The sequence below is a fragment of the Ornithorhynchus anatinus genome, chromosome X1 (assembly GCF_004115215.2).
Source record: "Ornithorhynchus anatinus isolate Pmale09 chromosome X1, mOrnAna1.pri.v4, whole genome shotgun sequence".
Taxonomy (NCBI): domain Eukaryota; kingdom Metazoa; phylum Chordata; class Mammalia; order Monotremata; family Ornithorhynchidae; genus Ornithorhynchus; species Ornithorhynchus anatinus.
The window spans coordinates 44,460,220-44,484,986 of NC_041749.1; the positions used below are offsets into that span (position 1 = coordinate 44,460,220).

The 24,767-nt window shown below is 52.1% G+C and overlaps 1 protein-coding gene across 4 annotated transcripts in view; it reads left to right on the forward strand.

Moving 5' to 3' along the window:
* The window catches only part of JADE2 (jade family PHD finger 2), a 127,850-nt gene extending 120,260 nt beyond the window's left edge, over positions 1-7,590 (forward strand). For all 4 annotated transcript variants that reach the window (XM_029050420.2, XM_029050418.1, XM_029050419.1 and 1 more), the window contains exon 12: positions 4,748-7,590. In XM_029050420.2, coding sequence (XP_028906253.1) covers positions 4,748-5,595 — 848 coding nt within the window. In that variant the 3' untranslated portion in view covers positions 5,596-7,590. The remainder of the gene's footprint in view (positions 1-4,747) is intronic.
* The last annotated feature ends 17,177 nt before the right edge of the window (positions 7,591-24,767 follow it).

Below are 24,767 nucleotides of genomic sequence, written 5' to 3' on the forward strand. Positions count from 1 at the left end.
GGACCCCCGCTCAGGCCCCAACTCCCCCCCTCAAAGAAACCGGCTGTGTGCTGCGGTCTCCCCTCTCTCCTTCCTCTCAGACTCATTTCTGTCCAGGAAAAACACAGCTCCATCGTGATACAGTGGATTCAGTATGGGCCTGGGAGTCAGAAGGTCATGAGTTCTAATCCTGGCTCTGCCACTTGTCTGCTATGTGGCCTTGGGCAAGTCACCTCACTTCTGTGCCTCAGTTGCGTCACCTGTAAAATGGGGATTAAGTCTGTGAGCCCCATGCAGACAAGGACTGTGTCCAACCCAATTTGCTGTATCCACCCCAGCGCATAGTACAGTGCCTGGAACATAGTAAGCACTTAAAAAAACCAACTAAATTATTATTATTATTATTAAGGGGACAACCGCTCCCTGCTCCTCACTGGGCTTGGCAAGAAAGGGCTTTTCCCCTTCTCTGTGAGGAGTCAGCTTTTTTTTGTTTTGATTTTTATGATATTTATTAAACACATACTATGGGTGAAGCACTGAACTAAGCACTGTTGTAGATACAAGATAATCAGGATGGACCATGCACGTGCCGGGGGAGATACAAGATAATCATTTTGGACACAGTCCATGTGCCACTTGGCTCACCGTCTTAATCTCCATTTTAAAGATGAGGTAAGCGAGGCCCAGAGAAGTTAAGTGATTTGCCCATGGTCACACAGCAGAGCCAGAGAAGCAGCGTGGCCTAGTGGATAGATCATGGGCCTGGGAGTCAGGAGGACCTGGGTTCTCATCCCGGCTCTGCCGCTTGTCTGCTCTATGACCTTGGACAAGTCACTTCACTTCTCTGGGCCTCTGATACCTCTTCTGTAAAATGGATATTAAGGCTGTGAGCCCCATGTGGAACAAGGACCGTGTCCAACCTGATTAGCTTATTTCTCCCTCAGCGCTTAGAACAGTGTTTGACACACAGTAAGCCCTTACTTAACAAATACCATCATCAGCATTGTTATTAATATTATTAAAACCCAGGTCCTTCTGACTCCCAGGCCCATGCTCTATCCACTAGGCCACGTTGACCTAGACCACCAGGCTGGGCTCACTAATAGGGGGCCGGGCCTCAGAGGGGACCCTTTTCAGCTGCTTTTTCCTCCTTTCCCATCCCTTCCACAAAGTCGATCCCCACTGCCCTATCCCAGCTGGCTTTCCAGGTAAGATGTGGCCTTCCCCTCCCTGATCCCAGCATTTCCGTGGTTTGTTGTGGGCAGCGAATGTGTCTATCAACTCTGTCATATTGTATTCTCTCTTAAGCTCCTAGAACAGTGCTCTGCACACAGTAAGCACTCAGTAGGTACCATTGATGATGATTCTCATGCCCACCTATGAGGAGAGTGCCATGGGCCCACTGTGAGACCAGCCACCCCAGTGGGATGGGAGGATGATACTTTGGGCGGGGATGGGAGGGGGAAGTAACATCAGTGACCCCTGGGATTTTGGTAGCGCTTTTATGTTCCCACTGCTCATCTCACCCAATCCCCACCACATCCTTGGGAGGTAGGCCGAGGCAGGGACTATTCTCCCCATTTTACAGATCCTCATCTGCTGCCCACTGAGGTGGAGTGACTTACTCAAGGTCACCCAGCAGGTAAGTGGCAGACCCCGGGCTTGAACCCAGGTGTCCTGCGTCCCAGCCCCGGGCCCCTTCCACCAGGCCCCGCTGAAATGTTTGTTGGGTCCCTTTGGATCTGGAGGGACCGAGCCAGCACTTCCCCAGGCCCTCCCAGCACGTCCGTCATTGGGTGTGGGGAAGCAGGGCCCGTTCTGAAAGAATTCTCCCAGCCTGCCTGTCTCCAACTCAGTTGCCTCTCATCAGTAATCTTCTCTCCGGGTGACGGGTTTTCCCGTTTTCCTTTCTCCGCCAGTGGCTGAGCAGTTTCTGAATTACCAGGCAGATTTAGTAGAAGAGGAAGATGTTTCTGCCGGCCAACCAGCAGGACATCCACGAGTGAAGAGTTTCCCCCTCCTGCTCGGGTTGAAGGAATGGGGCGGTCTCCCCCACCTTCCAGTCATTCTATAGGCTGAGCGCCCCCGAGCTATCAGCCAAGGTGGACAAGGTGGCTCCTCTGACCTCCATCTAGTGCCCCACCCTCGGCCGCCTCCTTCTCCTCTAGTTTCTCCGGAAGAAAGGCATTTGCAGAGTGGCTGGCACAGTGCCCTCCTGGGCCACTAGTGTGGCTGGGAGGTCCAGGGAGGGTTCAAAATTGGGATTGACGAGTCTGCCAACTCTGTTGTGCTGTACTCTCCCAAGAGTTTAGTTCAGCGCTCTACACAGAGTAAATGCTTAATAAGTACCACTGATAGATCGGTTAGTGATCTTTGAGCCCTGTGTTGTTCGGTGTTGCGGGAGGCTCGGTTTCCTCCCCAACTCTCCCCGCCGCCCTGGTGGGATTTCACCCAACTCCCCCACTGGGTTCTGCCTGGACTTAAATGGGGAATGAGTGAGTGGGAGAACTGGGCCCACTGCCAGGTGAGGGTTGGGGTGGGCACATGTGGGAGTCCTCTGCCTGCCTAGCTCGGTGGCCAGGGGTGCCGAGTGGGAGGCCTCATTTGAGACCAATTGGAACCACCCCTACTGTTCACTGTCATCCTTGAAGCTCTGCTGCAGGAGCAGGGAACTTCAGCGCTGGCCAGAGGTTCAGTGCAGTCCCTCCTTAAAAAGAGAGCCGCCTGGGATTTCCCACAGATCTGCCCCCATGGTGGCCTGGAGACAGCAGGCAGCCTGGAGGTCTAGGTCGCTTCAGGTCCGATTAGGGGCTAGGTGGTTACCGAGCACCAGAGCTGCCCTCCAGACACCTCAGGGGGAGCGGGGGTCGACTCCAGGCTTGGACTAGAGGAAGCCAAGCTTCTGTGTCAGCTTTTAGTTTCAGACCCGTTAACTCGGGCCATTTCTGAGAAGGGGACGGGTCTTTTGGTTTCTAGCTAAGGGCTGTTGGGATACCACCGGTCAGGCTGGGATTCCCACCCCGGAGAGGAGTGCAGCCCCGGACCGCCCAACAGGGGCTCTCTGAGACCCTGCTGACCCACCCATCCTGGCCTTAGAACCACCAGGCTCAAGGTGACTGACCGCCCATCCCATGTTAGTCTGGACAGTCCTATGGTTTCAGGGTCTGTCCAGCCACCTGTTTTGGGCCTGGATGTCTCAGCCAGAGAGAAGGAGTCACACAGGGAGGGAGAGAGCCTAACCTGAATTTCCTCTCCCCATCCTCCCTACTTCCTTCTCTTACCTCTCCCCCTTCTCCCACCTCTCTTGGCTGGCTCCATCCCGTCCTGCGCCAAACAGTGGTCTCCATTGTGTCCCCTTAACCTGGCTGACTGCACACGATCAAAATGGGCTGGGCAGAGGAGAGAAAGGGAGGAAGGTTTTCTTGTTTTGTCTCTTTGCCTCCTGGGACAGGGAGTGGGCAGCGAACCGGGACCCTCCCTGGTAAGCAACACACGCGACAGATGCGTTTGCCGATCCCAATGGGGTCCGGGGGCGTCTTGAGGGTCATGTCTGTGTCTGAGCAGTTGTGGCCTCTGGACCCGGGACTGGGAAGAATGCCCCCTATCACTCTCCTCCTTCCTCTTGTGTGAGTTGTGCCAGGACTGGGGTCTGCCATGTGGTGGCCATAAGAGGATACTCCTATCCATGCCCTTCCGCCCCCCCTCCACCCTGCAGATCACCTGGTCTGTCAGTGTCAGTCGATCCTGTACTGATAGTACTCCCCCAGACAGCCAGACTCTAACCCCCAGGGGTCCAGACTCCCCCAGACCCATTCGCCCTGGCTCCGAGGAAGGGCTGGGTTTGCCCGAGTGCTTAACCTGGAGGCCTAACAACTTATTTCTGGCCAGCTGCCAGGAGATCTGGGAGCCTTGGGGAATGCCTGGTGGAAGTCAGAGTATTTACTGAGCTGCTTCCATGTGTGACGCACTGTACTGAGCCCTTGGGAAAGTGAAACCGAAGCACAGCACCTGTTTCCTGCTCACAAGTACAATATCCCAGTGGCTGGTGAGACCAAGGCCGTCAGGTGGTGTGTGTCACCCCTCCTCAACCCTACTTCTCCCTGCTTCCTCTCAACATTCTACCTCCATAATCCATTCCCTTTCACCAACCAGGGTGTCCACTCTTGAATCCAAAGTCAGAAGGCCTCCGGTCTTCACAGGTTGGGTGTCAAGTGGCATATCCCTCCCCACCCCTGCAGCCCTCTCGCACCCCCTACCCTCCCACCCAAGTTTCCTCACATCGCTCCCCTATCCCACCCCCCACTGTGTTTCCTCCACCTACCTACCAGCCCAACTCTGAAGAAAGAACACAGGATAGTTGGGTTGTCATCCCAGACAGGCTCCGCCACTCGCCTGCTGTATAACCTCGGGCAAGTCACGTAACTTCTCTGGGCCTCGGTTTCCTCTGTTAAATGGGGATTAAGAATCTGGTCTCCCCCTTGGACCGTGAGCCCTGTAGGGGACAGGGACTGGGACCGAACAGAAGATCTTATATCTACCCCGGCACTCAGCGCAGTGCTTGACACATAAGCGAGCGCCTCATGTTGTTCTTCGGACCTCAGGGCACCCGCTGTCTCCTGTGGCCCAGGGGTCTCTCCCAGGAGGCTCTCTCGGGGCGAAAGCGAGAAGGGGGGATAGCCACCCCCGGGGGGCAGCGGGCGTCGCGCAGCAGTTGGTTCGGCCGGCCAGCCACACCGGCCGTCTCTTTACCCTCTCATCTCTCCTGCAGGCCTGTCCACGTCCTTCCCCATCGACGGCACGTTCTTCAACAGCTGGCTGGCCCAGTCGGTGCAGATCACCACCGAGAACATGGCCAGGAGCGAATGGTCCCTCAACCGTGGGCACCACGAAGATAGCGCCCCCAGCCTGCTGTCCGAGGAACTGCTGCAGGACGAAGAGACGCTGCTCAGCTTCATGATGGACCATTCGCTCAAGTCCCCTTTCAGGCAGAGCGGCCCCGCCAAGAGAGCCAAAAGCAAAACCCGGCTGAGCGGCAAAAAGAAGCCCTCCAGGAACGGACTGAACACCATCTTCAAGAGCCAGCGGGACGCAGACCTGTGGACTCCGGCCAGGCTCCTGAAGCCCTTCAACAGCAGGGCCGGGAGAGGCCCGGCCGGCCTCCCCTCTGAGGGCCGGGCGGCCGGGGGGGAACCCAAAAAGGCAGCCAGGAAAGGGTCTTCCCAGCCCCCCGGCCCACAGGCCGGCGACCCCCACGCCTCGGCGGGCTCGGGGAGCGCCCCCGGCGAAGAGGCGGGGCGCCGGGCCCGGCCGGAAGCCAACGGCCTCGCTCACCCGCCCGGTCCCCCCGGGAGCCCGAAGACGGTCGTGAGGTTCAAACTACCAAAGGAGGGCCGGAGCCCGAGGAAGCCTCCTGGGCAGAAGCCCGAGGGTGGGCACAGGGCTCCGGGCAGTGAGCGGCCCAAGGTCGGCTTGCATCTGGACCCCGAAACCGACGGCTACTTCTCTGACATAGAGATGAGTGACTCCGAGCCAGAATCCGGGGGGGGCCGGGGGCCGAGGGCCCAGGGGGAGCCAGGCAGCGAGGAGGTGGTCCAGAGGAGCATCTTGGCATCCTAACTCAGCCAGGTAGCCAACTGTGACAGTTCTCATGAGGCCTCAACCCAGTTACAACTGCCATTTTCAATCCCTGCCCGGTACCACAGAGCAAGGGGGTTTTTTTGTAAAGAATGCACACCGCCTCTCAAAGTCAGCACCGTTCTCCTCCTCTGGCCTCCCCCCCAACAACCCCCCCCATCCGCCGGACCCAAAGCTTCGGCTTCACCGACAGAGATGACAAGCAGCCACCCCTTCCCGCCCGGCCATGGGTCCCAAGTAAGCGAAACGCAAGCATGAGCGTGAAAGAGCGGTCCCCGGACTCCCCTGAGCCGAGCGGGGTCTTCCGGGACGGAAATAAAGAGGTCTGATCTTGCCGGTATCCATTGTTTCTGCAGGGATGACCGTTTCTATGGGCATTATTTAAGGACACGACGGCCGCTCCAGGTCAGGAGGGCTTGCCCCTCTGGGCTGGGGACAGGTCAGGAGGTCAGAGGCGGGGTCCCCGGGAAAACCACCTGCACACCCCCTCCCTCGGGGCAAAGTGGAAGAGGCCCTGGGGAAGTAAAATAAGCGACATTCAATAAGACGAATGCACGAATAAATGACAAAGCACAAAAAGCTTATTTGAAGAAAAAGCACTTAAGAGTCGAGGGAAATGGCCCGCGGGGTCCTGTTGGATCGAAGCCTGTCCGCTGTCTGGCCTTTCTCACCTAGCCCGGTCCGATCCGCTTCTAGCGCCACAAGCCGTCCGGGGTCCACGGTTCTGTCTGCCAAGTCTGCCTGGGGTGGACCCCGACCCCAGCCCCGACCCCTTCCCCGTCCCTGTCCCCGGTTCTGGCTCCCGGGAAACCTCGGTCCGTCCCAGCCCCAAGGGTGGGGGAGGCGGGGGTGGGGGCGTCACTGCCCGTTTGTTTCTAAAGTCACTTTACTCAGGTGAATCAGAGAGCCTTGACCAAAACACTCGGGCCAGGGAGGTCCTGAGGCAGCAGGAGGAGAGGACGTTGGAGAAGGGTGGGCTTAGCGTGGACTTGGTGAAAAATCACTTGAAAAACTTGAATGTTGAACCAGCGAGTCGGATCCCTTCCCTGGCCTCTCCCCCGAGCACCGCCGTCTCCCCACCACCCGGGTCGTCCCCGGGGGGGTTCCCTGGGCCGGGAACACGTCTCCCCTGTCCTACTAGAACGGCGGCCCGTTGCTTCCTCTTTCCTCCTGGGGATGCCACCTCCTGACCCACCGGGGCGCTCCCGGGAGGCCATTTGCCCAAGTGGGAAATCCTGCAGTCCCTCCCCTTGCTCCCCACCCCCTCCTCCCCCCAAATCCCCTCCTAAGCCTTAAACGTCGTTGAGAAGAGCCCACATTCTCGTCCCAACTTCGTCAGGCCAAGTTTCTGTGTTTGCACTTAACCACCCCGCCCCTTCCGTGCTGGCTTCCGAGATGACAGTTGAGTTGTTCTACACGCTTTCTTGGAGTGGCCCCAGTGTTGATAGCTCAGGGAACAAAACAAACAAACAAAAAAAAATGAATTCAGTGAAACCATGACTTTTTTTTTTCATTTTTGAAACCTGGGACACTTATTGCAACTGGGGAAACCAGATCTTTCCAACAGGAGCCTTGCCGATGTCAAATGAATCCGCTGAATAATTTTGTGAATGCCAAAGAATATTCTGACAATAATGCAGCACAGCCAGGAACCGGAAACTCGTCACATGACATGAACAAAAAATGAAAACACCACCACCACCAACAACAAAAATAAAACGAGTTATTTAGCAACAGAGGAGTAGAAGTTTGTTCATCCCGCATCGTCAAGGTATTCTATCCCAAGCTCTCCGAAGAAAATTCTCTTCACAGCCGGACCACACCCCGCCGTTTTGATTTCTGATGCTTTGCTGCTTCCATACAGGGCTTTCTGGACTCTCCGACTCAAAGGAAAAATGGACCATTCAAATGTTCGTTTGGACAGTACCGTGAAACCAGCGTGGAAAAGTCCTTATTACAGATAAAAATAAAAATGAATTAAAAAAAATAATATGGCACGCTCAAACCGGTAGAGAGAATGCCTAATCAGAAATGCAGTTAAATCCCGGCTCTAAAACCCCGACCTTTTCCAGAGGGAATCTTGAGGGGTGGGGGGGGTGGGGAGGGCTCTCCTTTGGATAAAATATCTGTGAGGTCTAAGCATCAAAACAACATCAGCCACTAAAAAAGGCAAGTCTCGGTATATTCTGATAATGTTAAATACAGTAATAGGACTTAGTTAATCTTAACTGGCTTGGTAGACTTTTAGTACAGTATTCTAGTATAAGAGTCATAACAATAATCAGTTTGCTGCCTTTTAATGGATCTTGCTTCCGTGTGCTTCAGTTCAACTATGGTTAAAAAAGTATCCACCAGTCACTGTACACAGCTTCGTCATCCCCTGCTTTTCCATCTCTTGCCTGCTCAAGTACCAGAGGCTAAAAGGGACGCACACTTAAAGAACAACCAAACTCCCTGGCGACCGGCAGGGGAGTAGGCGGGATGGGTCACGCTCTGTTCCAGTTGGCTTGGGTTTGGATCGGACACTCGCCCCGCCACCCACCTCCTGTTGGGGGGCAGGGTGGAGGGGTCTGGCCCAGAAGCTGAGCAGAGGCCGCTGGGTTGCCCAGGGCCTGGCATGGAGGGAGGGAGCCGAGTGGCCCAGGGCCAGAGGAGGAGGGGAGAAGGCGATTCGGGGCCCCAGGGAAAGTGTCATGCTTGGATCCCTTCAGCGTCACTCGGATGCCCCCCAGCCGAGCTGTTCTGGGTGAGGTCCGTGGGTACTCGGGGCCCGGGTCCTCAGCATTGTGGCTTGGGCTAGAAGATCTTTCAAGCTCTGGCTGGTTGAGTTCTGAAAATATGGCGTCCATCCTTTCCTCCCTCCCTCTAACCCCTCGTACCTCACCTGGGCTCCCTTTGCTTCCTTGCGAGCCCCTTCCCAGGGTCAGGTTGTGGGGTGCTTCGTAAAGGGAGTTCAGACAGGTGGACAGCCAACTCTGATTTCCCCCTTCCGCTCCCAGAGACCAGGTTCCCCTACAATGCCTTGCTTTTTGGCCCTAGGACTCTCCGCTGGAGACATTTCCCGCCCTACCGGCTGTGATCTCTCTGGGTTTTGTTCAGATGTGACTTACCTAGTGCAGGCCTTTCCAACTGAACTCAGCCGCCTGAACCACTCAGAGCTTGGGTGAATCTCGAGCCAATGCCAAGAGGGAAGTGAGCTGGGGATAGGGAGGAACACTTCTTTCTCATTATTTCTCTGTCTCACTTTCTGCTCTCACTCTCCTCTTTTTCTGCCGCTCACTCCTCTCTCCCTCTATGTCTCTGCTTCATTCTCCTTTCTCTTTCCTCTTGTTTTCTCTCTGACCCTGATTGTCCCTCGTCTCCTTTTCTCTCTCTCTCTCTCCCTCTCTTTCTGTCATCCTCCTCTCTACTTATCTCTTTGTGTCTCCCTTTATACTATATATATATATGTCTCTCATTTCTTTTTCTCTCTGTCTTTCCCTCTTTCTCTCTCTAAATATATATATATATATATGTCTCTTGCTATCTCTCACTTTCCCCTTCCTTTTTCGCTGTCTCTCTTTCCCCAGCCCATCACCCAACTGCCCCATCCTCTGCCACTCTCAAATCTAAGGTCTCTGTGTGAACGTCTCCTGGGGGAGATGGACTCCCAAGCTGGAGACAACCTGTCTCTGGTTCTGGGTGGGTTTGGTTCGGAAACATTTTCTGAATCTCAGAAATCCGCCCCGATCTCACTTGGTGGCTCCCTTCCAACCCCAGTCCTACCCAGGCCCTCTTCATCACCCCCTTTCCTTGACAAACTACTCAAGAAAGGAAAATTTGCAAGGAACTTATTTTTGTGTATGGTATTGTAAATGAATTTTGAAGTAAAAAGGAGAAAAAAATAACGGTTTATTTTATTAAGCCAACGTCTGTATGATGATGTATGAACTGCAGGAGTTAACATTTGCACTGCAAAGGGGCATTCGTTTCCTTTGGGAAGCCGCACCCAGATCCAGAGTTGTGTACGCTGTGTCTGTGGACGCCTGCGTTGGCATTGGCGTTGGCATTGGCGTGCCTTGGGGTCCCCACAAAACCGCAGAGACCTGACCATCTCTGGGCAGGGGGCTGCCGTTCCGTTTGGAGCGTCCCGGAAACTCTTCCAGTCTAATGCAGTTGGGCGCCTAAAGAAGTGCTTGGAGACATCGCCCAAATTGTCAAGGGGACATCTGATGATCGTCGGGCTCTGTGTAGCCGGTCCAGATGGGCAGCCCAAGTCCCCCGCCCCCTAAAATCCACTTTGGAGCCCAGATGACCCGGATGGGAGTCGATGAAGCAGACGATGGGCCGCTCTTCCACCTTGACCCTGGGAGTTTCTGGCCTCTGGGGGTCGGCTCCAGGAGGACGAAGATTCCAGTTCCTTCAAGCACAACGGAGAACTGACCACTAGGTCAGAGCCCAAGAGACCGGCCCAGGGGTGGAGGTGGCGGACCACCCTCCCCCTCGCTGTGGGTGTGCCCCCCAGGGTCGGCACACTCCCACCCCTCCCAGATCGGCCTTTGGAGGGGAGGAGAGGGTGAAAGGGGACGGCCTGCCTTCTGTTGCCAGGAGGGTGTTGATTTTGGTTGTTCTTTAAGGACATTCCACCCACTTTGCTCCATTCGATGCGGGGGGGGGGGGGTGGTGGGGAGGCGGTTTCTCTCCGCATCAGTTACAGGAAACCATATGAATGTCACAGGAGGGGAACCTTCTGTTTTCTTTATTTCAAAGAAAGTGATGTGCCATTTGTTAATATAAAAGAGAAATATCGAAAATATATTGAAAAGAGCAATTTTAAATTATTTTTGGCTTATGTTGCGATATTTATTTTCTTGTATTAGAAAGATTCCTTTGTAGAGAAAAAAATGTATTTTTCATTAATGCGAAGACCTACTTCTCCCTTTTGTACATTCCCATGTTGGTGACTCTTAAAGCAATAGAATGTATCAAACTTGTTCAGTGTGACTGTATAATGCATGCTGTTTGTGTGGCCTTGAAATAGCGCTGTCTGCCATTGTTTTCATCACGTTTCGAGTCAGTGTATGCTTAATACACTTGGGGACCACGGGCCTTGCTTACAGAAACCTTTGCATTCCTCAGTGTGTTGGCAAATGCAGTCAATAAAGCAATGTTTTGTGTGTACCTGGGTGCTGGGTATTGGGTTGTTTCCCACGCCGTCTTCTCCCAACCTTGATCGAGAGTTCCGTTTAGGCGATGCGTGTGACATTTGTTTCGGTTAAGGTTAGTTAACTGCTAGGATCCTAATAGTACGATGCGTAGCTGAGCTGTCTCTTATTAGGCGATGGATTTGCATCCCACGACATAAATTAACTGCTAGGAGCTCAGCTGGAAAGGCGACGTCTGTCAACTCAGGATTTATTGCCGGGGGCTCTGAGAGGGTTCTGTAACCTTTGAAGAGAGCCCGAGAACCGACAGTTCGACCTTTGTTGGTGGCGGCATGGACGCAGCACGTACTAGGGGCCGAGAGCTGTGCAAAGCCCTGGAGCAGAGAGAAGATGATCCCATCTTGCACAGAACTCTGGCCCTCATGGGGTTCACTCACCGTCTCAGGGGTAGGGAGGGCTGGCCCTCAGCCCCATTTCACAGATGAGGAAAGGGAGGCCCGGAGAGGTTGATTGGACCTTGGACCCTCAGCTGGCCAGGAATGGAGCGGGGGATTAACCCCCACATGCTTTTCATTAGGCATCGCTGCCTCCATGGCTTAGTTGAGAGTGAGGCAGAGAGGCATTTGTGCCATTGAGAAGCCCGTGGATTGGGGATTTGGTAGCGGACCGGGTGGATTTTGTGGACCTGATGAAGTGTGTATCACTGGAAAGGATTCATCCCATCCTGACAGGTGGGAAAGCAGTACCAGGGAGGAAATGACAGGCTCAAGACCCTAGTGAAGTCCCAGGACCAAAGGATTGGTGGTGGGGGGAGGGAATGCCAGCCACTCCTTGACATCTGCAGAGAGAACCAGCCTGCTCCCAGCACATCCTGGGGAATCCTGGCATTTCCCTCTACTTTCTCTAGGTTGTTCATGTCCTTCTACCCCCTTGGATGGCAAACTCCTTGAGGGAGAATATGTCTCATCTCTGGCAAACTCGCCCATGGGGCCTTAGTACAGGGCTTCACACTCAACAGGAGCTCAGTCACTACCAGTGAGGGCGATGGTGATGATGATGATGATGATAATGATGATGACATTTATGATAATGGTGATAGTGACAGATGGTGATGACCATGGTGATGATGGTGAAGACAGTGGTGATGATGGTGATGGTGATGATGAACTTGGCTGCCCCCAGCTCCCCAGGACCACCCCCAGACCCAACCTGGCTCTCTCCAGCTTCCCAGCTTACTAGCTGGCCTGCAAGGCCCTGCTCCACACTGAGGGCTTCTTGGGAAGATCACCTGAGCGCATCTGCTTCTGGGAGGGGCAGCTGCCAACCCCTGGGCCTGCTTCCCCCAGACCCAGCGGTTGAGCTGAGTGCGGATGTGTGCCCAAGCTCATTCGTGGCGCCGGGGACCCCCATTCACCCCACCCCCAGAGTCTGCCAGGGCGGAAGGGGACCTCCTACCCTCCCCCTACTGTCAAAATGGGAGCCCAGAGGGCAACGCCAGGTCTGAGAAGCTGACTTTGCTATGCAGGTCACCTGGATCCAAGGCCCCACTCTTTGGGTGCAGGATGTTGGCATCTGCTGCGTCCTACAGCTCTGATGAGCAGTTAACCACCCGCTGGGCCAGCTGGGTGGGGGAAGTGGTATCCTCAGGGGTTTCTGCCAGCAGAAGGCCGGAGTCTGGGTTCTAATCCTGGCTCTGCCTCTTGTCTGCTGTATGGCATTGGGCAGATCACTTAACTTCTCTGGGCCTCAGTTACCTCATCTGTAAAATGGAGATTAAGACTGTGAGCCCAATGTGGGACAGGTACTGTGCCCAAACTGATTTGCTTGGATCCACCCCAGCCCTTAGTACAGTGCCTGGCACATAGTAAGCGCTTAACAAATGCCATAATTATTATCACTATTATTATTTCCTGGCAGCTCAGAGCTTTCCCAGACAATTTCAGAGCTCCCACTCTGTCTCCGTCATGGACACCCTCTGAGAGCTGGATGTGGGCGGCACACTCCATCTAGCCAACAACCCCTCGTCTCCTGCTCCTTTCTCCACTTACTCACTGGCTCACTGTGGTCAGGGATTATCACTATTGTTGCACTGTACTTTCCCAAGCGCTTAGTACAGTGCTCTGCACATAGTAAATACAATTGAATGAATGAATAAATGAATCTCTAAGTCTCTCGTAATCCTCATCATCAACATTAATGTGGTATTTATTAAGCGCTCCGTGCCAAGGACTGTATTAAGAGAAGCAGCATGGTGTAGTGGATCGAGCATGGGCCTGGGAATCAGAAGGTCATGGGTTCTAATCCCAGCTCTTCCAAGTGTCTGCTGTGTGACCTTGGGCAAGTCACTTCACTTCTCTGTGCCTCAGTTACCTCATCTAATCAGGAAAGGGGCTATGTCCAACCCTATTTGCTTGTATCCACCCCAGTACAGAGCCTGGCACATAGGAAGCACTTAACAAATACCATAATAACAATTATTATTATTAATAAGCACTGGGATAGGTACCAGATAGTCAGGTCAGACACAGTCCCTGCCATATATGGAGCTCACAGTCGAAGCAGCAAAGACAACAGGTATTTCATCCCCACTTTATAGATGAGAAAACTGAGGCACAGAGGAGTTAAGTGACATGGCCAAAGTCACACAACAGGCAAGTAGCAGAGCTGGTATTAGAACCCGCATCTCCTGAGTCCCAAGCCTGTGCTAGTCCACCGGTCCGTACTTCCTGGCCCCTCTTCCTGGTGCCTTCCCCCTCCCCTTGGTCCACCCCCGCACCTCCGTTTCCATGACTAAGAGAGTCCAAGTACCCAAGGAGTGGAAGAAAAGTCCCAGAGAGACAGTTTTTCATTCCCCGACTTAAGCAGTTTTCTTGGCAATGGAAGAGGTGGAGGGTTAAGGCATCCAACCTGCACAGGGCTTTGTCTTCCTGAGCCACTGTTTGGTTTCTGTTTCTCGAAAGATAAGGAGAAACCTATCTGGAACCTAGGCTGTGGCTCGTACTTCCACCTCCACCTCTCCCCAGTCCCTCTTTCTGGAGCTCCTGGTGACTTGGAAGCTGGTCATTTGACTCTAGGCCTCTGGCCCACCCCCAGGCCTTTGATATGCCTTTGGCCCACCCACAAGTGTCTGCTCTCCCTTAGGCCCATATGCAGGCCTCTGATCAGCCTCTGGCCCAACCCCAGGCCTCTGTTCTGTCTCTGGCCCACCCCCAGGCCTCTGATCCACCTCTGGCCCACCCCCAGGCCTCTGATCTGCCTCTGGCCCACCCTTAAGTTTCTGATCTGCCCCTGACTCACTTCCATGGCTCTGATCCATCTTTGGTCAATCCCCAGGCCACAGATATGCCTCTGACCCAACCCCAGGCCTCTGATCTGCTTCTGGCCTATCCCAAGCCTTTACTCTGCCTCTAACCCACCCCGGCCTCTGATCTGCTTCTGACCCACCCTCAGGCCTCTGATCTACTTCTGGCCCTCCCCCAGAATTCTGATCTGGCTCTAGCGCAACCCAAGCCTCTGATCCAGTCTGGCCCTGATAAGCCCACAGCCTCAGCTACTCCCCCAAATAAACTTACTGGTTTGTTGAGGAAGAGTTGAGAGAAAATCCCTCTCCCAAGTTCTAGGGACAGACTACCATGTTGTTCCCCAAGTGAATACTCAACCAAATCAATCAATCGCTGGAATTTATTGAGCGCTTATTATATGCAAAGTACTATGCTAAGCACTTGGGAGAGTACAAAACAACAGAGTTACTTAGTAGACATGTTCCCTGCCCATCAGCAGCTTACAGTCTAGAGGGAGAAACAGAAATAAAATTAAAATGAATAGTGTTGGGCTGAGAGTGGGGTGAATACCAAGTGAAATGCATTAGGTTACAGAAGGGAAAAGGAGTAAGGAAATGAGGGCTTAATTGGAGAAGACCTCTTGGAGATATGATTTTCCTAAGGCGTTGAAGGTGGGGAGAGTGGTGGTCTGTTGGATATAAAAGGGGAGGGCATTCCAGGCCAGATGCTGGATGTGAGCAAGAAGTCAGCGGTGAAACAGTTGAGATCAAGATACAGTGATTGTGGAGGAGCGAAAGATACGGACTGGGTTGTAGTCAGTGAGATACGGGCAAGGTGACTGAGTATTTTAAAGCCAATGGTAAGGAGCTTCTGTTCGATGTGGAGGTGGGTGGGCAACCACTGGAGGTTTTTGAGGAGTTGGGGGATGTGGACTGAATGTTTTTTTCAAAGAATGATCTGGGCAGCAGAGTGAGGTATGGACTGGTGTGGGCAAAAAGGGAGGGCAGGAGGTCAGAAAGAAGGTTGATGCAATAGTTCAGGTGAGACATCATGCTCAGTGATATTTATTAAGAGCGCATTTGTGCAGTGCACTGGGCCAAGCACTTAAATGCTTGGATAAGTACTTGGATCAGTGTAGTAGTGGTTTAAATGGAGAGGAAAGTGTGGATTTTCACAGCATTGTGAAGGTAGAGCAACAGGATTTGGTGGCAGATTGAATATGTGGGTTGAATGAGATGAGTTAAGTATAATGCCAAGCCAAGGTTAGGGGCTTGTGAAACAGGGAGGTAGTGATGTTGTCTATGTTGATGAGCAATACAGGGGAAGGACAGGGTTTGGGTAGGAAGATATGGAGTTCTGTTTTGGACATGTTCAGTTTAAGGTGCCGGTGGAAGACACATGTAGAGCTGTCCTAAAGGCCGGAGGAAATATGGGACTACAGGGAAGGAGAAAGATCAGGGCTGGAGATGTAGATTTGGGAATCATCCACGTAGTAGTGGAAGCTGTGGAATTGAGTGAATTTTCCATCCATGCAGATAGGGAATAGAAGGGGATCCAGAACTGAGCCTTGAGGGACTCCCACAGTTAAAGGGAGCTCTCAAACTGGTCAGGCATCTAGACTGGGAACTCACAGGGTAGGGAGTGTGTCTGTTTGCTGTTATATTGTACTCTCCCAAGCACTTAGTCCAATGCTTTACACAGTAAGCGCTCAATAAATAAGACTGAATGAATGAATGAATCTAGACAGCTGGCAAAGAGACCACCACGCCAAAGGGCTTCTCCTCAGATTCTCCCCAACTTCCTTTCCCCAGCAAGTTTTTCCCACTGGTCCTGGGTCCTTTTTCTTTCTCCCTACACCCTGAGACACTGGACCCACCCACCTTTTGAGCAGCAGGGCCTCTCCAGTCAATCAATCCATCAATGGCATTTTTTGAGCACTTACTGTATGTGGAGCACCATACTAAGTGCTTGGGAGAGCACAATACAACAGAGTTGGTAGATTATATCCCTGCCCCCAAGGAGTTTGCCATCTACAGTCCTTTCTCAGCTCACCTGCTGCTGTCCCTCCCTGATCCTGGCCCTCTGCTGCCAGCATGCTGTGCCAACCAAAGGGGCTGTAGCTGCCAGACCCCACCCCCAGGGTCCTGCCGCCAGAGTGGGGATATCTGCTACACAATGCTCTGCAGAGTGAATGCGTTGGACAATATTCCTCAGACAGGAAGGCTTCCATGGGGTGATAGTCCACCATCGAGAGGCAGTCAAAGCCTCTCTCTACGCTGTGCCCGTGTAATAAAGGGACCTGGTCCAGGCCTCGGCCACCCCTGCACCTCTAGCCGGGCACCCCAGTGAAGGAATCGGGTGGGTCCCGAGGTGAGCTTTTGACGGGCTTTTCACTAGCCTGGGATTTTCAGGAAATCACTCAGGAGTCAGAGTGAGGGAGATTTTGCTGCATTTCCAGCCTGGAAAGTCCCCCTCAGTCCCAAGGGCTTTGTCTGCCCTTTCGGACAATCGGCCTCACTGTCCCCATCCCTGTCATACCACCGCTGGGGATTGGGGGGGAGGCCAGACCAAAGCTAGGAGGCCAATCTCCAGCCTCCCTCAGCCTTGAGTCCCCATCGCGGTGAGGCTGCAATCGCCTGATCAAGAAAATGGAATTTTCCCGGACAGCCGGATCAACGAAGGATCACCTCGAAACCCATTTTGCCACCGTTCTGCAGGCCGCAAAGGAGTGGCCCATCATATATGCACTGGGGATGGTTGGGTTGAGAACACACCCGTTCCAGCTGGGGGGGAACTCCTGACATGGGGATCCCAGCATTTTACAGATGAGGAAACTGAGGCTCAGAGTAATTGTGACTTGCCCAAGGTCACGTAACCGGCCAAGTGGCAGAGCCTACAATTGGAGAGGTGGAGGAAACTCTCTTTACTGGTCATAGGCTGCCAGACTCGAGCAGACCTGGGTCCTCCCCTCTTGATGACAGACAGTCGCCTTCAGCTCCCGGATCAGAGGGAACAGACATTGATCATTTAATCAATCCACCAATCAACACCATTCGTTGAGCGCCTGTTGCACACCGAGCACTGAACTAAGCATTGAGAGAGTACAATAGGCCTAGGGGGTCAGTTTCCAGCCATAGGACACAACAGAGTGGACCATGCTTCCCTCTCTGGCTTTCTCCCAGGGCCTGAAGGACAATGGTTGGACTTCCCAGAATGCTCATTTCCTATGGAGCCTTTGCATTTCCCTAGGATTTTTCTTCCCAATTTCCCAGGCCAATTGAATTACGGAGACAGGAGCATAGCATTGCAGGGACAGCTCTGTTTGTGAACAGTGTGGTGCTGAGGATCGGGGATTTGGACTAGAAGCTTGCGGTTCATATTGATCGGAGGTGAAATGTAATCAGGGCTTTTTGAGTTCATATTTTTGTCAATTTTTCTAGTGCTATTTCTCTGCCCAGTTCCCTCTCCCTGACACTTCCCCCTTAAAAGCTGAAATGGATAAGTCACCTGCAGAGAGAAAATTAAGCTGGAAAACAAGCTTGCTCCCAGCTGCTGTCCGTCAGTGAGTCAGCAGCAAATGGCTGATTAAACACCAGCTCTCCTGTACTTGGCACCGTGGGGCCGGTGCCCGCAGCCCCAGCTGGCCTTCCTAGCTGGCCTCCTCCAGACCCTTTGGGGCAGGCAAGGGGCAATGCCAGGGGAGGTGTTGGTTTCAGAACCTTTGGTATCCAGAACACCCTGTGTGCTTCAGAGCTGCGAGTTCAAATCCTGCAGAAGTCCCCCTGTTACTCCTGGAGTCTAATGGGGATGGGCCTGTTGGAGCAAAGGTCAACCCAGCCCACACAGTCTCCTCGTCTTATGCCAACTTACTCACTATACTTCTATTCCATTTGCTCAGCGCCGACCCCATGACCACATCCTGCTGCTGGCCTGAAACTCCATCCTCCTTCTTCTCTGACAGACGATCCCTCTTTCCACCTTCAAAGCCTTATTCAAATCACATCTCCGCTAAGAGGCCTACCACAACTAAGCTCTCCTTTACTCTACTCCCTCTCCTTTCCGCATCACCTATGCACTTGGTACTGTTCCCTTTCTGCACCTGATATTCATTCATTCAGTCACATTTATTGAGCACTTATTGTTTGCAGAGCATTGTACTAAGCCTTTAATTCACCCCACCCTCAGATCCAGAGCACTTACGTCCATATCCATCATTTATATTAATGCCTGCCTCATCCACCAGACTGGATCATTGTAGACAGGGAACTTGCCTACCAACTCTGTTGTATGGTACTTTCTCAAGTGCTTAGTACTGTGATACATACACAGGAAGCACTCAATAGGTACCATTGAGCGACATTGATTGGTTGACACCACCAGAGGCTTCAAAGCCTTCTCTTCTCTCCACCCCCTCCCTGGAAGAGAATGACCCAATGAAAGAGCATGGATTTGGGAGACCTGAGACCCGGGTTCTAATTCCACTTTGGCAGTTGGTCTGCTGTGTCACCTTGGGCAAGTCATTTGCCTTCTTTGGGTTTCCTTTTCCTGATCTGTAAAATGCAGATCAGATACCTTCCCCACCCCACCACCTGAGCCCCGAGCCCCTTAAATTGGGCCCCTTGCAGGACAGGGACTGTGTCCAATCTGATGATCTTGAATTCATCCCAGAGCTAGGCACAAAATAAGCGCTTGATAAATACCATTGTTAGTGGTTAATGATGAATAATATTTATAAATGATAATAGTATTATTATATCAATAGCATTATTGAAGCAGCATGGCCTAGTGGGTAAAGCACAGGCTTGGGAGCCAGAGGACCTGGACTCTAATCCTGGTCCCATCCCTTGTCCGCTGTGTGACTTTGGTCAAGTCACTTAACTTCTCCGTGTCTCAGTTTCCTCAACTGTAAAATGGGGATTAAGACTGTGAGCCCCATGTGAGACCTGAACTGTGCCCAACCTGATTAGCTTGTGTCTATCCCAGTACTCAGTACCATGCCTGGCACATAGTAAGTACTGAACAAATACAATTAAAAAATATTAGTAGCAATCTCCAGTCATCTGGCACCAAAAGAATGCTTCTCTTGAGGGTTTCTTTGAGCCCATTTTCTCTCCCCGACTCAAGCCCCTGTCCCAGAACTCCATGCTTGGCGATCTCATTCCTGCCCTGTCACTCAAATGGGATCTATAAGGCAAAGAGGCTGGCCGAGACGCAATCCTTGTGTTTTTCCCCAAATTTCCACCTTCCTGCCAGGCAGCCAGAGTTCGGCGGCATTTAGGAGTGAGAAAGAGTCTCTGGGAGTCAAAGATTCAGACTCAAAATCCTGCTCCTCTTTCCCTCTTGTAAATGCTGGCATTCTCCTGGCGCAGATGCCTACACGTTTATGCACTTGCAGTCCCACACCAATACACATGGGCACACACTTGTGCACACACAGGCAGGCACACGTGCACATGCACTTGCATTCAGCGCATGGGCATACACACATATGCACTAGCAGACACATATGCACTCATACATGCACTCGCATTTGCAGACAGATGCCAACGCCATGCCCAGGGGCAGGCATGCACGCAGGCCCCCTCACGCAACACACCCCCTCACACGACACACTCACACATTCTCTTCAATCCTGGATTTCTCTCTCCATTAGCTCAGAGAACCTGGGGGCTTCATTACAGGCTGTAAGCTTTCAGGTAGTTCGGCACTGCAAATGCAGAACATTTGTTTCCAGGGAAACAAACTGCTATCCTAGCCTCACGCCGCACCGTCCTGTTCAAAGAAATCCCGCCCGGGCTCACAGGGCCAAAGGGCCAGGATTGCTCTGTCTTTTTGGTTTTCCCAGATGCTCCCTATTCCTGTGAGGACATTCCCCTAATAATAATTAATCATCAGAGCACATATTATCAATCAATCGATGTGCTTACTATGTGCAGAACACTGTACTAAACACTTGGGAGGTACAAAACAACAGAATTAGCAGACACTCTCCCTACCCATAACTAGTTTACCATCTAGAGGGGGAGCTTATAGTCCAATATTAAAAATAATAATAATAATAATGGTATTTGTTAAGCACTTACTATGTTCCAGGTTCTGTACTAAGCACTGGGTTGGATACAAGCCAGTTGAGTTGGACACAGTCCCTGTCCCACAAGGGGCTCAAAGTCTTGATCCCCATTTGACAGGTGAGGTAATTGAGGCCCAGAGAAGTTAAGTGACTTACCCAAGGTCACACAGCAGATAAGCAGCAGAGCTGGGATTAGAACCCACGACCTTTTGACTCCCAGGCCCATGCTCTATCCATTATGCCACGCTGCTTCTCAAGAGTCCTTTTGGGTTAGAGCACTCTATTGGACTCTTAGTTCATGCCAGACACTGCAGAGGACACCTCCTGCAGACAGATCACAGTACTAGACCCCTTCCTCATATAAGGCTCTGCCCTCGGGTGCTCAGTATAGTGCCCCACACACAGAGGCAGCACTAAAAAAGCTTTTGGGAAAGTACAATAAGAATGAAGAGCCTAGACTCTGCTCTAAAAGAGTTCACCATTTTAGGAAACCGAAGGTCATGCAAGGCTTTCCGGGGCTGTCCTGAGCTCCATGGCCTGGAGGACTGGCTGCTTAGCAAGACTTTGCACTTAAGATGGCTAGTGGAGAGGCCACTCTTGTGGAGAGGACACTCTTGCCAGTTGCTGTTATTCAAGCTTCCGTTCCTTGGGAGATGCCCTAGATCTTGGCTTGAGGGATCTGGGGGATCGTGGGAACCTCTGGGCCTGGTAAAGGTGATTTTATTCTTTCTTTTAAGAGAAGTTTCATCACCCTTTTTCATTAACGTTGGAAAACGCAGACCTCTCAGGCCTGACGCTTTGATGTGCATTAAAGAATCGTCTGTGCTGACAATTCTTCTCATCGTTTGTTTTACGGCCTGTTGCTCCCCACCCTCCTCAACTCAGCCAACTGGGCGCTCACGAGGTCGTCAGCCAAGACTATGACTCACTATCACCCTCATTTTTGTTGTTTTTCTTTATGGTATTTGTTAAGCATTTATTGTGTGTCATTCTTTTGGCTCTCTTTCAGGGCTACTGGAGATTCATTAAAATCATCAATAAAATCGGGGAAACAGCTTCATAGGGGAAACCGTCAGTCTCTGGGGAGGAAACGGCGAGCTGAGCATAGGTTCCACCACCCTCCAGCAAATCGACGTCCTACAGGACGCTTCCTTTGAAATTGACGCATGTCCCCGTCCCGGCAGAGGCGGAGTCCCCACCTGACTCCAAGGATGGGCATCGGCCTCTCTTGTCCTCCCCATGGGGGTGTTGGTTCTAAAAGTTCACAGGAGCCGAAGACCAGGGACCAGAGGCAGGCCAGCCACTTCTCCAACTCAAGGATTGTATTCTCCCCCAACCTCCCATTGGAGAAACTCATTTTGTGGATTGAACAGGGAAACAGCGCGGCCTAGTGGAAGGAGCCCAGGTCCTGGGAGCCAGGGGAACCTTGGGTTCCGATCCGGACTCCGCCACTCACTTGCTGGGGAAACCCTGGACAAGTTTCCTCACTTCTCTAAGCCTCAGTCCCTTCAACTATAAAATGGGGATTAAATCCCTGTCCTCCCTCCTCCTTCGACTGTGAGCCCCATGTGGATCAGGGACTGTTTCTGACCTAATTATCTTGAATCTACTCCAGTGTTTAGTACAGTACTTAAAATATACCACCGTCATTATTATTATTATTAATTATCACTTGTGGTGCTCACTCCATGCCCACACAGGCGAATGCACAACCAGTGCATTCCAACATAGTGACTTTGGAGTTTCCAGACGCTAGTGTGCAGTCCGAAGAACGTCCCTGATTCTGTCATCACGTCCTAGCCAAAGTGTTGAGTGACTAGTCGGGTTATAGGAGAACAGGCTAACTGCTAGGGTTCCTGAGAGCTAATCCCATTCCTGGTTCAATGGACAGAGGCTGGGGAATTGCGGGTCTGCCCTCTGACCCCGTCCGCACCACCGGACTGTCCGCACCCTGCTCTATGGGATCGTTTTTCTCCACAGGCAGCATTTCCTGGCCAGCTAAATTGCCAGCTCCTCCTACTTGAAGTCCTCTAAGAAAATTAAAGGGTCTTCTCTTGAGGTGCCTTCTTAGGAATTTCACTGTTTTATGAAGAAAACCCAGGGAAGTAGTGAACAAATTGAAAAAAACAAAGTCATAGAGACTTTCATTCCAGGAATAGTGGGAGGCCCAATCTCTGCTCCTCACCCCAACCCCTGTTTAAGATGGAGGAAGGGGTATCCTCACCCCTGGGCAAATGGCCTTTCCAACACCTTTTGTTGTAATGAGTGGATCTGAGAGGATTAGTCTCAAACCCCTGGACATTTCAGAATGCAGTGTTGGCCTCTACCTGGAGGCTGAGGGATGGAGTCTATGACCTCTTAACTGTCTCTCCCAGGTCCCAAAGGTCACAGTGCAAATGTAATTTGGTTGTGAAATGGAAGCTGCAAGCAGGTAATCGTTCATTTCTCCTCTGCCCCTGTGGAGTTACAGAAGCATCTTCCTTGGGTGCAGACTAGCGATCTCCACATTCTGTTCCAATATTGCCCTGGGCCCGCCCACCCTCTCCATTCCCCACACCCCCTGGATTCTCATCCCATCTCCCTCCCTCAATAGACCACTTACCCCTGGTTGTTTTGCTGCTTGGAAACAGCATGGCCTAGAGCAAAGAGCATGGGCCTGGGAGTCAGAAGACCTGGGTTCTGCCAATTGCTTGCTGTGTGACCTTGGACAGGTCACTCAACTTTTCTGCGTCTCAGTTACCTCATCTGTAAAATGAAGATTAAAACTGGGAACCCTGTCTGGGACAGGTACTGTCTCCAACCTGATTATCTTGTGTCAACTCCAGCACTTAGCAGAGTGCCTGGCACATAGTAAGCACTTAAGGAACAACATTTGAAAAAAAAAGCATACATCTGGGAGTCAGAGGACCTGGGTTTTAATCCCAGTTCCACCACTTGTTTGCTACGTGAGCCCCACGTGGTGTCCCACCTGATTCCTCTGTGTCTACCCCAGCGCTTAGAACAGTGCTCTGCACATAGTAAGCGCTTAACAAATACAAATACCAACACTTGTTTGCTATGTGACCTTGGGCAAGTCACTTAACTTCTCTGTGTCTCATCATCTGTTAAATGAGAATTAAGACTGTGAGCCCCACCTGGGACATGGACTGTATCCAACCTGCTTGGCTTGTACCTACCCCCGTGCTTAGCACAGTGCCTGGCACATAGTAAATGCTTAACATATGCCACTGGAAAAAAAAAAGAGCTGTGTACTGTCAAATAGGAAGGGGGAGGGAAGATGTGAATAAGAGCCTGGTGATGGGAGAAATGAGAGGCACAGTGAAATAGGTTAGCTTGAAAGGATTGAAGAGCGTGAGCTGAGGTGTCCTGGGAGAAGAGAGTGGAGAGAAGGATGAGCTTGATTGAGTACCTTAAAACTGATGGTCCGGTGTTTCTGCTTAATGTGGAGAGGAATGGGCAATCATTGGAGGCTTTTGAGGAGTGGTGAGACAAGTGCAGAACAGCTTGGAAAAATGAGGGCAGCAGAGTGAAGTATGGAGAAAAAGGGGGAGAAGCTAGAGGTGGGGGGTGTCACTGAGGAAGCAAGCCAGATTCTACAATCCATCAATCAATCAATCGATGATATTTACCAAGCGCTTACAGTGTGCAGAGCTCTGTAGAAAGTGGTTGGAAGAGAACTGATAGACAGAATTGGTAATAATGATAATTCATTCATTCAATAGTATTTATTGAGCGCTTACTATGTGCAGAGCACTGTACTAAGCGCTTGGGATGAACAGGTCGGCAACAGATAGAGACAGTCCCTGCCGTCTGACGGGCTTACAGTCTAATCGGGGGAGATGGACAGACAAGAACAATGGCAATAAATAGGGTCGAGGGGAAGAACATCTCGTAAAAACAATGGCAACTAAATAGAATCAAGGCGATGTACAATTCATTAACAAAATAAATAGGGTAATGGAAATATATACAGTTGAGCGGACGAGTACAGTGCTGTGGGGAGGGGAAGGGAGAGGTGGAGGAGCAGAGGGAAAGGGGGAAAAGAGGGTTTAGCTGGGAGAGGTGAAGGGGGGGTGGTAGAGGGAGTAGAGGGAGAAGGGAGCTCAGTCTGGGAAGGCCTCTTGGAGAAGGTGAGTTTTAAGTAGGGTTTTGAAGAGGGGAAGAGAATCAGTTTGGCAGAGGTGAGGAGGGAGGGCGTTCCGGGACCGCGGGAGGACGTGGCCCAGGGGTCGACGGCGGGATAGGCGAGACCGAGGGACGGTGAGGAGGTGGGCGGCAGAGGAGCGGAGCGTGCAGGGTGGGTGGTAGAAAGAGAGAAGGGAGGAGAGGTAGGAAGGGGCAAGGTGATGGAGAGCCTTGAAGCCTAGAGTGAGGAGTTTTTGTTTGGAGCGGAGGTCGATAGGCAACCACTGGAGTTGTTTAAGAAGGGGAGTGACATGCCCAGATCGTTTCTGCGGGAAGATGAGCCGGGCAGCGGAGTGAAGAATAGACTGGAGCGGGGCGAGAGAGGAGGAAGGGAGGTCAGAGAGAAGGCTGACACAGTAGTCTAGCCGGGATATAACGAGAGCCTGTAACAGTAAGGTAGCTGTTTGGGTGGAGAGGAAAGGGCGGATCTTGGCGATATTGTAGAGGTGAAACCGGCAGGTCTTGGTAACGGAT